This window comes from Clytia hemisphaerica, unplaced genomic scaffold, assembly GCF_902728285.1.
Source record: "Clytia hemisphaerica strain Z4C2 unplaced genomic scaffold, Clytia hemisphaerica genome assembly, whole genome shotgun sequence".
In the NCBI taxonomy this organism is placed as follows: domain Eukaryota; kingdom Metazoa; phylum Cnidaria; class Hydrozoa; order Leptothecata; family Clytiidae; genus Clytia; species Clytia hemisphaerica.
Genome location: NW_027103432.1, coordinates 171,562 through 183,760, shown reverse-complemented (window position 1 = coordinate 183,760; position 12,199 = coordinate 171,562). Strand labels below are relative to the sequence as shown.

At 34.5% G+C, this 12,199-nt stretch overlaps 1 protein-coding gene across 1 annotated transcript; it reads right to left on the bottom strand.

Moving 5' to 3' along the window:
• Positions 1–276: 276 nt before the first annotated feature.
• Positions 277–9,986, bottom strand: LOC136798048 (serine/threonine-protein kinase mos-like). The gene is made up of 3 exons (XM_067054632.1): positions 9,813–9,986; positions 2,141–2,889; positions 277–841 (listed from the first exon to the last, which is right to left on the bottom strand). The coding sequence occupies exons 2-3, from the start codon at positions 2,847–2,849 to the stop codon at positions 525–527; spliced, it is 1,026 nt and encodes a 341-aa protein (XP_066910733.1). The 5' UTR covers positions 2,850–2,889; positions 9,813–9,986; the 3' UTR covers positions 277–524.
• Positions 9,987–12,199: the final 2,213 nt, after the last annotated feature.

The window sequence follows — 12,199 nt, the reverse complement described above, 5'->3', positions numbered from 1 at the left end:
AAGTAGAATGTCATAAAAATGTTTTTGTATTTTACAATTCTGTTAATATAAGTATAATGATAAAGGAGGATAAGAAATGTTTTGTTCGATATAAAAATTCTGCTATGATACAAAAAGTTGAAGAAGAAATTAGGTTATAATATAATTACTATAAGATAAATCATTTAAAAATTTGATCTCTGTATGTTCAGAAAATCAAAAAGAAAATTAAGAGCTGTCTAAAAAATTTCAGATTTAATTTAGAAACATTTCCAAGTATTCAATACAGTATGAAACCTTGTCAAAAAAGAAAATTTTCACCACAAAAGAAATTTTAAAAAGAGACGGCATTAAAATTGGTATATATTAGCAAATAAGGTATTTTGTTTTTTAAACATTATATTATTACATTCAATTATCATATATAAACTATTTAATAAATATTTTACAAGAATATCCACAAAATTATCACTTTTTCCTTGAATTTTGATATAGTCTCTGGCAATCTAGTTCGACTGTAAATGAAAAACGACTTTCAAACATATTCAAATGCGCCATCTTTCTTTGTTTCTGATACTGACAGTTTTAATTGGTTGTTTTCGCAGATTACGTAATTTCATCATGACTTGCTTTGCGGAAGGGCGTTGCTCTGGATCAGCTGCCCAAAGAGAGCGAATCAAATTAATGTAAGCTTTATTGTCTCTTTGTTGTTTGGGCGTGATTTTTGGGCGTAATTTGTAAGACACAACGCCAAAGATGACGACATACATGTTTTCGTTACCGTAAGGTTTTTCACGTGATAGTAGTTGCCATAAACAAATGGCGTAAGAGTACATGTCAGCTTTGCTGGTTGGAAATTCACCTGAAGGAAAAAACAATTGAAAATTGAATTAAATTGGTCATTGTTGTGGTAACTGAAGATAAGTTATCTATTCAGCCACTGCTGAAAGGAAATACACTCCCCTATACAATAGTTTTCTATTTCAGCTATTCATTGTGATAACATATTGGAAGATAGCCTGTAGGGTACTTTTTAGGCTGACTTATTATGTATCATACAAAAATATGTAAAACGCGTTGTGAAAATTGGATTCATTTTGTAAATTGTTGAATTCTGCTGAGTTAAAAATAGCAACATTTCTCATGGGAAGGTATAAAAATTGGGTGGAGTTGTCAAAAAAATATATAAATGTATCCAAATATTGAATTGAGTAGGATTTTTGTGATATAACGTGGAAAAGGGAGAAGTGATAGTATGTGATAATATTTGGTGTAATATGTTGTAATAGGTTTCAATTGTGGTTAAATTTTCATATAACAACAAACATGATTATATCATAACAAGTGTAATTAGCTTGATTTTCAATGAGTTGTTTTTTTCGCACAATTAATGATGATGCAAAATGAAGCTATGTAATTTCGTTCGTTAAGGAGACAATCAACAAGTTTCTATGATTGTTTTCTTTTCGCAAATTTTCTCTTTCGTTAGATACCGCAAAAAAGAAGATTTCTCAATCCATGAACAGCTCTATGTGATTTCGAAAAGACAAAACAAAGCTCTATGTGCCATACAGTTTAGAAAATCTTCAAACCCTATTTGAATACATATTAACATGGTAGCTTTAAAAGATATTTTTGAAAAAAGGCAAACAGCGAATTGTTTTGATATTATTTCGTTATTTTGATATTTGAGGAGTCCCCGAAAATTTTATTACCAACTAGTAAAATATTTTTTAGAAAAATAAAATCAATTCAAATTCTTTTTCTTGTTTGAGTTAAAAAACTTTTGTGAAAAGTTTGAAATTTCATTGTGAAAACCAGCTGAGCTACTAAATCTTTTGATTGAAAAAGTAAAGAACTTTTGAAGACTGAGAATTTTGCAGCCGCCCCAACTAGCTGCAAGAGGCTTTATTGCTCATCAAACTACACATTGCACAGAAAGCTTTGTATAGATTAATTTGGCTAGATAAAGATTCGTAAAACCTTTTGTTGATTAATCCCCTTCTAAATGTTGAGCCCGAAAACTGATAGTTTATATCTGTTTTTTATAAGAATATCAAATTTTACAAAAAGGTTAGAATCAGAGTAATGATGATCAAAGACATATCATGCTTGCTAGAATAAAAAAAAACAGAAAAAGACGTATGAATTACTAACATACCTTTAAGTAGTTCAGGACTTGTGTAGGCCAATGTTCCTGTCAAACTAGAGTTTGTGGGAGTTGTGGGAGATCCTTGACCACTTTCTGGTAACATTTTACAACATCCAAAATCACCAAGTTTACAAGTGTTCTTAATGGTTACGATGATATTGGCTGGTTTTATGTCCAAATGAACAATGTTCAATTTATGAATATAATGCAATGCATTTGCAATGTCCGTTGCGTATCGTAATCGATCGTATCGAGTGATTCGTATTTTTTCATCGTTTAATAAACTCAATAAATTTCGATCTCCAGCGTACTCCATAATAACAAAACGATCTGACGACGATTGGAAGATGTTTGAATGCATAGTGGTGGCGAGAACTCGAACAATGTTTCTATGTTTCAATGACATCACTGCTCGTTCAGCGTGGAAAGATTCGGCGATCGCTTTAGGGTTCTTTTGACTGTGGTGTAGTTTCTTGACAGCGATCTTACGTCCCGAACAACGTCCTTCGAAAACAGAGCCGAATCCACCGGACCCTAATAAACGTCCCATTTGTAAAGTCATTGTTTTGTTTTGATAAAATACGTCATCACTTGAGAAAGAGCAATCGAATTCTTCGGGAAGGCTTGATTGTGAGGAGTTGAGGCTTCGTAAGCTGCCATTGGTTGATGTAGATGTGATTCTGGCTCTTCGTTGTTGTTGTCGACATGAGCAAGGCATTTTGTTGTTGTTGTTGTTGTTGTTATTGTTTCTGTTGATGCTTTTGAATCAAAACAAAATGAAGGATGGTTAAGTAGGATCATAAAAGTAAAGCCAGCTCTACTTTTGATTGGTTCTCATAAGTTGTCCAGCAACTTATTTGAAGAAGCACCTTTCCTACAAGCGTCTGATGGAAATGGTGGGTTCTTTTCATTTCAAAGATCAAAACAAAAGCACAACGAAAATGAAATTTTAAACAGCTTATAAGAAAAATCACAGGGAACAAAAAAAACTGATCAGCTGATTTAACAATAGAATCAAAAGAAAATTAATAAAAGCCAGCCAATCAGAGGGCGAGTTCAAAAAAAATTATCCAATCAGATTAGTTGTTTTGAAAATGAGCTATTATGAGTGGTTGGAAAATGAAAATAGAGGTCGTGTGAGAACCAATCAGAAGAGAGTTATACAGAGCATGAGCTCAGATGAAGTGCAATGATCTTTCTCTATGATTACGGGTTTAGAATTTTCAAAATTTCACCCCCATACAGAGAATCAGTTGCAAAAAAAAGTTTGGAAACTGCGAACATAACAACCAGACATAGAGTTAATAAATATTCCCATCAAAAAATGTTGAAAAGAAATCTTCATAATGTAAAAAGAAAACAAAAATTTTCCACAAACGAAATTTCTTATTCTTCTTCATTGTTTTCTCATGAGGCTTTCATAACGTTAGCAAATATGCAAATAACACGACAAAAAATGAAATAACGGAAAAATTCTTCACTTTAGCTCGAACTTTTCAACTTTAGATCTCGTAGCAACGCGTGCAAAGGCGCGCGTACGAAAATCCTATTAAACCCAGATTTATAAGGATTACTGTAAAAATATTCATGAAAAAATATCTGACATTGCTGCGATCAGATCTAAAGTTGATTTGCAACTGGTCAAACAGTACATAGATGAAGTTTGTATAACATGAAAAATTTGATCAAATTTTACACAAATGATAGAAAAAAGCTTTAAAATGAAGAATTTTGTAAAATTTGAAAAGAAAGATATTCAAAAAATGCGAAGATCTTTGTTGCGGCAACTTCGCCAAAGGGTAAAAGAATAAAGGAAACATTGTTGAAAAATTTAAAAGATTTAAACAAACTATTGGATACATCAAAGGCTTATCTTCCTTTACCATCCATTTAAACTTTAAAAAACTGATAAAGCCCTAAAGCCCAAAAACATTAGAAAAAGCGCAGCCGATAGGGAAAATATAAAAGAAAGCACCCTTAACCGAAACATGAGAGAAGTTACGCCATACAGAAAGGCGGATAAACGGAACAAAGGCAGCCGCTCCAAACAACATTGCGTCACCGAGATTTGGCGCTTTTTTTCTATAGCGATTCCTTACAGTGAAAACCCTCTGTATCTTTTGCTGGTCTCTCATTCGCACCTCGGCTTTCAGCTATATGCTTCAGTATAAAAAAGACTGAAAGACATCGATAGCGATCACATCACAATACCATCAAGAATTAAAATATGAAAACAAGACACAAAATCGTCAATAATAAACAAAGTTACATGAGCCAGCCACCTGGACATGTCAACTGCCAACTGATGATTGAAAATTGAACTTTCATCAACACATAGATTGAAATCAGTATAAACATCTTCATTAAGGATGATACAATATACTCAAACCATTTATAATCAAATTTAAATGTGACAGTTATAATATGTGATTGTGTAATCAACTCGACCGATCATTTTTAATATCACTACAGCCTACACACTTCTGATAGTGTCTATGTATCTTGTAGATAAGCACATTCAAATAATATAAGATGGTTTTCGAAGAAATGGATTCTCAAAAAACCCTTAGAGAACACGATACTTCAAAATATACTCAGAAGTAGGTACACTAAATGAAAAATGAAATATGTAAAATTTACACAAAATCTCTCAAATTATTCCGCATTCAAAATCTGAGAAACTACTGTTCTTACAAAAAGTTTTTCTTACAAGAAAACGCCTTCCGCCTTCTGAAGACACAAATTGAGCTTGGCCAGCTATGCAACGATGTGTAATCACACACCAACACTTCCTGATAAAACAATCCATGACTCCCATGCCTTACTGTAAATAATTCATTACATCCCTGCCTGACTGCAAAACAAATTACGACACTCCTCACTTAAAAAAATTCAAGACACCCCTGTGTCGCAGTAAAACAAATCATTTTGACTCACTGTAAGCAATTAATGACATCTGTACCTCACATTAGATAATTCTGGACACCCCTGCCTGACTGCGAAACAAATTATGACATCCCTGTCTCTCTAAAGAACAATTCATGATACCCCTGTCTCACAGTAAAACAAATCGTGACACTCTTACCTCCATACTGTAAACAACCCATGACACCCCTGTCTCGTTACAAACAAATTATGACACCCCTGACTGACTGCAAAACAATTTATGACACTCCTGTCTCTCTAAAGAACAATCCATGACACCCCTGTCTCTTTTAAGACAACTCAAGACACTCCTGCCTCGTTGCAAACAAATCATGATACCCTTGCCTACTAAACCAAGAAGGACCCATACAAACTTTCGAACCCAGGCCTAGAATTCAGTCGAAATACAACTACGTCTACATTGGTATGACCAAGGCTCTCAAAAATTACTATTTTGCATGCACAAAAATTCAAAATTAATTTTCATACAGTCCAATCCAGCAAATAGAAATCTCAGACATGTGCAAGAGAAAACATCTTTGCGTGACTCGACACTTACACTTATCGTGACCAAATTTCAGCATTGCTTTACTAAATACTTTTCACATTTTACTAATGTGAGGACCTAAGTGTAAAAAACAAAACTTTTTACAAATAGTAAAAGCCTCGAAGATTACCTAAGCAAAATCTAGTCCCCAGTCCTGACTGGGCCATATTGAAGGCCTTTCTGAAGAACTTGAACAATAACAAAAGAATTTGTACATTTAACCAACCTTTTATATACGTCATGCGTCACATTTCGCAAATTTTAGTCGTTACGCCAGCTCAAGAAAAAATGCAAAAACAAGTTAGTTTAAACTAAATTTTGAAGGTAACATATTTGTTTAACAATTTATTTCTTCCAAAATTTCGTAAAATGAATTCTTCGCCCACTGAAGTATTGTTTACCTACCTCCCCCACAATTCAAACAAACTTTACGTAGCGACTAGTGTCAGCTTTCCAACACGCCTGGGCCAAGACTACAAGTTGGAACAAAAGTATTTTTTATAAGAACATATAAATATCGATTCCTCGACATCCACAAAAAAGTACTGATTTAAAAGATCATGAAAAGATAAAATCTTTGACTGGCTTGTAGCATGGATTAATAAAGGGAAATGCATTTATTAAGGTCAATGGGATTTTAGATTTGTATATATTTGGGTGCGGTGAGGGTCTTGCTCCGTTTGCCAACTATTCGAATTCTTATAAATAAAGCCAGTTGCCATGGGAAAATGTGAAGCAGTGTGAGCTTTTTGTTTTTCTTTTTTTTAGGACTGACGTCATTACAAAATGGCAGCCATGTGACGTCCAAACCTTTAGGGTTTACAAAAGATTCAGGTGGCCTTACTTTGCTTGTCGAAACAGGAATTTTTCCGAAATGAGCAAATTTTGCAAATAATGAAAATTTTCTGCAGGCAGTATTTTTCATGTTATGAAATTTGTTTTTTTGTGAACAACATTTATAAAGTTTGTAAATTATACCAAGAAAAGTTACAAACTTTTGTAAAAATTATTTTTCTTTTGAAAATTTGACTTGTGCAGCATATGAGGGATGGTCGTGAGAAAAGTTACCCTTTGTCTCCGCACGTAAACTTTTGTAATTGGTTTACGACTTTGATGTATAGTAAAAGAACGTCAACTCGCAAAGGCGCGAAAATCGAACAAAAATAACCTTTACAACCAAAATATGACGTTATTCAAATCCAATCCCCAATCTTTCACATTGAGACTACACGTTTTTTTTTTTTATAAGGAACACGTTTATAAGGAACTCGAGGCTGAAAATGGTTAAAAAAATAAGGAATTGTTAAGGAACTGCTCAGGCTGAGAATAAGTGGATTTGAAAATAATGTACCTTATTGGGACTAATTTGACCAAATTTGATCTTTCAAGGGGCAAAAAGTTCAAAATTTCCTATGTAGTAAGGAACTCGATAAGGAACTTTGAGACTGAAATTCTCTGTAAAAATAAGGAACTCCAGGCTCAGAGCAAAGTTAAGGTTCCTTATAAAAAAAAAACGTGTAGTAGAATAGTTCAAAAGACAAAAAGCACCAAATAATCAGTTTAGAATCTTGACAAAACAAAGAGAATTGGAGAATCGCTTTTTGTTGTCAACTGCAACGCAAAGCAGCCTACAAAATGGCGCTCAGCGAGGTAAAGTTTACGGCTGATGTGCAGCATAATAGCATAACCGTTAATCGATCAATAACTAACATATTAACGCGAAAAAGATATTCGGCATAAATTTGAAACAAAAGAACTTTAAATGAGCGCGCATTCTGCCAAACACGAGAAACAGAAAACCAACAAATGGCGCGCCCGCTCTTCTTCTCCAAAAACTAAACAAAAAGCCAACAAAAAAGGAAACGTGTACTATACTAACAGCGAAACAGAATCAATAAAAATCCTCTCTGCCTTGCAATTCCTAAACACCGACATTCGTTGCAATAAATTTATTTGCAAATCTGCTATATTCAACCACATCTTACGTCTTGTGTGAAAAAAAAAACCCAGGAGACTTTCTTCACTTTGTAATTCTATCTCAGTTGTGACAAGAGACTTAAATAAAAGATTATTAAAGTCCCTTGATTGTGACAGTTCTCTGCAAATCTACATACTACCGTAAAGCTCCCCATGCTTTAGCCAAGAGTAATTCACTACTTTTCTTTAAAAACAAAATCACATGGAGGGGATCGTCGATGCAGATGAACACTTTCGGCTGTCGATGTTTGTTTGTGAAAGGAGTCCCAGGAGAAGATAGAAAAAATCATCGCGATATGATAAAGGGGGAGAAAATTTGCATATCAATATATCTTTTCACACATTTTGCATGGAGAAAGGTTGCATCACTTTTTATGCCAGTGTCATTTCCTCGAGGAAAGTGCCTATGGACAAATTAAAACAGTTTAATATTCGAATGAAGTTAAACCGTTTCCTTGTTTTTGTCTCAACTAAACATTTCGGTGTAAAATCTCACCAACACTGATTATCTCCTCAATTTTAATCATCAATCAACAAATTAGTATAGAAATTAACAAGTTTGGTTTAAAAACAGCTCACGTTACATAATGAGATGTCTTCCGCCTGCTGAACTAAAGAGCCTCCACCTTGAATGATGATGAGATATCGAAACTGGGTGTAGCTGATTAAAAAACATGATTAGAAATCATGTTATACCAGAGATTGAAAAGAGTAATCAATACTCTTTGTAGACTCTGAAACTTCTGAGTGTTCTGGTTAAAATTGAAGCAATAATTTTTCACCCTTGACTAATCAAAACGCAGTTCATTAAAATTTGGTGATCGAAAAAATTGAGAAAACTAGCGAAAAATTACTTTTAAATTCGTCATGGATATGCAACCTTGCAAACTAGCGTCTGGCAGCTGAGTCAAACAAAACATGATTTTGCGAGAAATTAGATGGCATCAGTAGAAAATATTATAGTTTCTTTTTCACCAAAATGTGTGAAAAGATATAATGGTATGCAAACTTTCTTCTCCTTTGTCATATCGCGATGATTTTTTTCTTCCTTCTCTTGGGACTCCTTTCACAAACAAACATCGAAAGCCGAAAATTTTTATCTGTAACAACCAATCCCATCCATGAATTTGTTTTTGAGAGAGATGTACATTAGTGAAGGCCAACCCCACCCTTTAAAAAAGCGAGCATGTACTGCACTGCACTGACCTTCCACCATGGCTGAAAAAGCGAACAATAACGAACAGGGCAGGGGCCGCTTTTCAGTAAATTTCTTGTTTTCAGTCATGGTGAAAAGATTTTATAAGCTCAGAATTCACACACGCAATTTATAACCTTGTTCATAACCTTACAGATCTGAGGCTTGGTACAGGTTTTTATAAGAACAAGCTATATAAGAACATAAGGCTTCAACGGCCAAATATTAAGAACAAGTTACGAACATTTTAAGGCTTCGCGAACTCTAAAACACAAAATGGACATAAATACTCAAAAAATATGGTGAAAATAAAAAAAAGATTTCTAGGCTTAAAACTCAGAAAGCTAAGAAACCGAAGGCATCGTAAGTTTTGGTACTCTGTACCAGAGTGTATCTCACGATTATCGTAGCGTAGTTCTCTACGGCAATGAATTTTGAAATTAGCCGTAGATATTGGGTTTGTGTACAGACAAAAGTTTTGGATGTTCTCATAAAAAATGTGTATATCTGAATCAGATTACTTTTTTATCCGCGTTTCTGAAATATAGGACACCCCTCTGTCCCACTAGAAAATGAGACAAAAATTTTGCAGTGGAATACCCTGGAATCTCAGCCCCACTCGGAAATTGGGTTTTAATTCATCCCTGCTCAAAACTCAGTGCTTAAAAATTGCACTCCAAAACCGCTCCCACTGGCCTTGGAGCACTAGAATTTCTATCCTGATTGAGATTTCAATACAAATTGTCCCCACTGAGGAAAAAAGTTCCACCGGGGTTGTGAGACAGGGGTGTTATACTATGTAAATGGTTTTTCTTCAAAAATGACAACAAGTCTACGTATAGCTTTCAATTTACTCCTTGGAAGAAAAATCATCAGCCTATTTCATAGGATTCGTGTATCTGTTACATGCTATCTTCTATTCAATGAACAGGGGAAAAATTCACGAATATGTGATTCTTCTTCAAGAAATGCTAAATCGCTAAATGAACAAAATCTAATATCAAGAAAACGTTAAATATGAAAAATACGATACCTACTTTCTTCTTTTTTTCAGTCCTGAACGTTCTTGGTTGGTCACTCCGTCTTTCTTGGTCTGTCTTACTGGATCACTTCTTCTTGGATAATATGAATTAAGTTGGTCATGGAAACTGGGAATGCTTGATACTTTATATATGATGAGACTCTTTTTGGACAACACGAAAAGTGTAGAATAAATAAAAATATTCTCTTGGGAGGATGTGCTTTGGAGGTAGAAACACTTTGAAGGTAAACACAGAAAAACATATAAAAATAAAAAGTTGAGAGGGTAATTAATAAAAAAGTCAACAAACATAAGCGTCACGCTAATTAAGCGGTCTTTGAAACAAAGCGTATAGTGTTTCTGTTTTTGATGGAGATCTTACGACCGAGAAGCAGACAGAAAATAGCTTACATTGCAATTTTTCAGAAAAACATCTGAAAATTTAAATAAGGGTGATTTCATGTCAGGAAACACTCTATTTGTATCAAGAATTTGATTAGTTTATAGAGACTCTTTTTGCAATCTTTCGCCTAAGGACTAACTAAGCAAAACATAAGTACAAATGGGACAAATGGGGGAATGGCTGATCAATTACTTTGATTTTTCACGAAGAATCTCTTAATACTGTCCATTGTAAATATATTTAGAAAAATATCTTGATTTAACATGTAAGTTGCATCTTTCTTTTGTTGCTTAAAAACCAATTAGATGGAGACGTTAATTAGCTTAATTGTATCTTCAAGATTTTTAGATATATCCACGTGACAGTCACTAGGCATTTTGAGTGAAAAGATACGTCGAACAAATAAGTATGCAGCTGAATTAAAGATGATGACACGAGAAACTCGCCTCCTTTTTCTGTAATTACACTTTTTTATAAGAAAGATTTTGTTAGTGCAACGAAGCTTAAAAAATAAAACAACAGATTCTAAGCATAAAAAAAGGTCAAAGTTGTAAAAATTGGATACAAAGCCTAAAATACCTCAACCTTGCTCTAAAATTAGAAAATGTTAAAGAGTAATTTGAAACCCAAAATGCCAAAATGTTAAGAACATCCGAGCAAATAACTACAAGTTATTCATTAAAAACGATTAGATAGAAAACAGGTTTAAAATGTCGCGTGCACGAGCCTTACGTGAGAGAATGACACGTGTCCGGCGCCTGTAAGCCGAACTTCAAATGACTTCATCAATAACAAAATTCATGTGAACTTGTAATGAAAATATTATGAAAACTTTCACTTCCTAAACTTGAAGCGTTCTCTATCTAAAACCAGCCTACACGAATCGTAGCCAAAATTTCACCGGCAAAATAAAGTACGTAACACAAAGCGGCTTCAACGCATTTTAAATCATGATTTCTCTCTACTGATGGAAAAAGCTGGATGTTGATTGAACATTGAAAAAATTAATGCAAAAAAACCTCAGACAGTGTAAACTGTTTTTTGCGAGGTTTTTTGTCTTTTTTAGAGATCCATTTTTTCTCGACCAGTTTTCTCTTTTATGTATAGGTCACAGTTGAAATGGATCATGGGTAATCAGGACTGATTGCGCCCCCCGATAACGGTTTCCTGTTGGTTAGACACAAAACTCTTCGAAATTTTTCAAAACTTAGGACCATATCCATCGTGTTGTAGCTTCTGCGGACGATATTTTTTGTTTGCTCCCCAAAAGAAAATCTCGATTCAGCATGGTAGTAATTCTTTGCTTACGTCAACATTGATGGTCATTAATGCTAAGCGTTACTTTATGATTCAAGGAATTAAATGGGGATTTTTTGCATCAAAGATGAGTAGTGCTTCAGTTTTTTACTCCCTAAAGATATCTTCATTCCATACAGTGCTGTTTTGCTTGCAGCCGGTAGTCCATCACACAGATTCGAGAGACCATGAAGAGACACCTGCGCTGCTGAAAACATCGAGTTTATGTTGTTTGCTGTGTTTTCTTTAACAAAACAGTTAGATAGGTTTCCATTTTGTTAGATTCTGACTAACTGAGGACAACTGTAATTCAGCACTTTTATCGTCCTTGATTATGGGGTTTAGAACTGCGGGTTGATCCCAATTGTCTAGATACCTACCTGAAGTTGATATTATCTGGTTTAATTATGTCTGACGACTTTTGACACTGTAGGATGAACTTGCCCTACCATCATTTTTCTTGGTATTTGCCAATACCGATCGAACGGACGAAATTTGAATACTTCCAAACTGCAATAATCGTTGACAAGCGATGACCAAGTGGCTAAGGGCGTCAGCGTTTCAAATCTTCGTTCCTTTCAATGCTCCGTCCAGTCAAGGACACTAAGCTAAAATCTTTGAGTGAGACCCACTTCGGGCTCGCCAACTGGGCACCACGCACTACAGCTGGGTCCCCATCAGATGAGTTCACCTTTTTCAACTTT

Bases quoted from the DNA above. Each gene is read 5' to 3' on its own strand.
- LOC136798048 (XM_067054632.1), bottom strand. From the start codon at position 2,849: ATGCCTTGCTCATGTCGACAACAACAACGAAGAGCCAGAATCACATCT. The intron at 842-2,140 runs GTATGTTAGTAA...TTTTTCCTTCAG, and splicing joins AAGTCCTGAACTACTTAAAG to GTGAATTTCCAACCAGCAAA.